General features: G+C 38.9%; 1 protein-coding gene across 1 annotated transcript in view; it reads right to left on the bottom strand.

Moving 5' to 3' along the window:
* Window positions 1–1,866, bottom strand: part of HSD17B11 (hydroxysteroid (17-beta) dehydrogenase 11) — a 62,930-nt gene that overhangs the window by 42,573 nt on the left and 18,491 nt on the right. The window contains exon 3 of the mRNA XM_011990767.1: window positions 1,040–1,171. Coding sequence (XP_011846157.1) covers window positions 1,040–1,171 — 132 coding nt within the window. The remainder of the gene's footprint in view (window positions 1–1,039; window positions 1,172–1,866) is intronic.

The raw sequence follows: 1,866 nt of genomic DNA, 5'->3' as shown, positions 1-1,866 counted from the left end.
ATGTCACTGCACTCCAGGCTGGGCAACACAGAGAGACCCTGTCTCAAAACAACAACAACAAAAAAAGAGACAGTAACCTATATTTGAACAAACACAAAAACATAAAGATATATGTCAAAAACTTGGGAATATTAACATACAATAATACTGCATTTTTATCAACCCCAATATTCTTTTGAGATTAGTCATCCCAAACTCTCATCCAAGAAATCTTTTGAGGGGCCTTTTTAAGAACTGGCTATTTGGGCAATATTTGAAGACTTCAGAAACACACACAGCATATGTACATATATATAACGTAAGACCTTCAATGGTGAGGTTCACAATAAGGTTTGCAATTTTAGGGCCAGGAAATAACATGAGGCCTGAGCCTAATGCAAATCTGAAAGCTAGGGGGAGTGGCTCATGCTGTAATCCAAGCACTTTGGGAGGCCAAGGCAGGTGGATCACTTGAGTCCAGGAGTTCAACACCAGCCTGGGCAACATTGTAAAACCCCATCTCTACTAAAAATACAAAAATTAGCTGGGCGTGCTAATGCCTGTAGTCCTAGCTACTTGGGGGTGCTGAGGTGGGAGGATCACTTGAGCCTGGGAAGTTGGGGCTGCAGTGAGATGAGATCGCATCACTGTACTCCAGCCTTGGAAACAGAGTGAGACCCTGTCAAAAAAAGAAAAAGGACAATCTAAAAGCAAACTGGATTCACCTTTATAAAATCACAGATGATGACTCAGATGGTCCTCAACTCCTTTCTTTATCTCTAAATCGGATCACACAGAAATGTGAGAACCTAGCTTAGAATTAAAACCTATACAATACCTGACATTTCTTATTAATTTATTATTATTATTAATATTGTAAGTGAGGAAGAATGATAGAATTTGGTGATAGCATGAAAAATGATCTCTTTGTATAATGTTATTCCTGGTGCCTGGAGAAAACTTTAGCATTGATTTAATACTTCCTTATGTCTGCTGAAAGCCCCACTTTAATCTTTGGGATTTTCAAAAGGAATATTTTTGTAACAGAAACCATACTCACCCAGAAATGTGCAAGTACATTAACTTCAAAAGTCTTTTCAATCTGAGCATCTTGTGTAGCAAATAAATCTGATGTATAGACCACACCAGCATTATTTACTAAAATACTAACATCTCCAATTTCTGCCTTCACCTTTAAAAAATAAAATAAGAAAAGTAAATTAATTAAGAGGTATGAGGGTAAGTTTATACACAATGGCTTTTTTTTTTTTTAAGACAGATTCCTGCTCTGTTGCCCAGGGTGCAGTATAGTGGCCAAAATCTTGGCTCACTGCAACCTCCACCTCCCGGGTTCAAGCAGTTCTCCTGCCTCAGTCTCTGGAATAGCAGGAACTGAAGGTGCATACCACCACGCCACACCTGGCTAATTTTCGTATTTTTAGTAGAGACTGGATTTCACCGTGTTGGCTAGGCTAGTCTCGAACTCCTGATCTCAAGTGATCTGCCCGCCTTAGCCTCCCAAAGTGCTGGGATAACAGGCATCAGTCACCATTCCTGGTCTTGTATGCAATGACTATTAAAGGAGTATGTATTTTTCTGCTAGATCTGGATAAAAGTGATTTTGTAATCCATGTGTCAACAGGGGAAAAAATTCTTTTTATTTTACGCACTTATGTCCAAAATAGATATATCTTCAAGTGTATCAGGTGGAAATTTTCTTTTGCAATTTAGTCTCTTGACTTTGTTCTACTGACTATAGCTCAAGAGGCATTTGGCTAAGTAGCATTTTTTTTAAAAACATTACTTCAAAAGGTAAGCAAAAAAAGTTAAATTAGGCCGAGTGTGGTGGCTCACGCCTGTAATCCCAGCACTTTGGGAGGCTGAGGC

Source organism: Mandrillus leucophaeus, unplaced genomic scaffold, assembly GCF_000951045.1.
Source record: "Mandrillus leucophaeus isolate KB7577 unplaced genomic scaffold, Mleu.le_1.0 Scaffold381, whole genome shotgun sequence".
Taxonomy (NCBI): domain Eukaryota; kingdom Metazoa; phylum Chordata; class Mammalia; order Primates; family Cercopithecidae; genus Mandrillus; species Mandrillus leucophaeus.
This window is presented reverse-complemented; position numbering and strand designations above follow the sequence as displayed.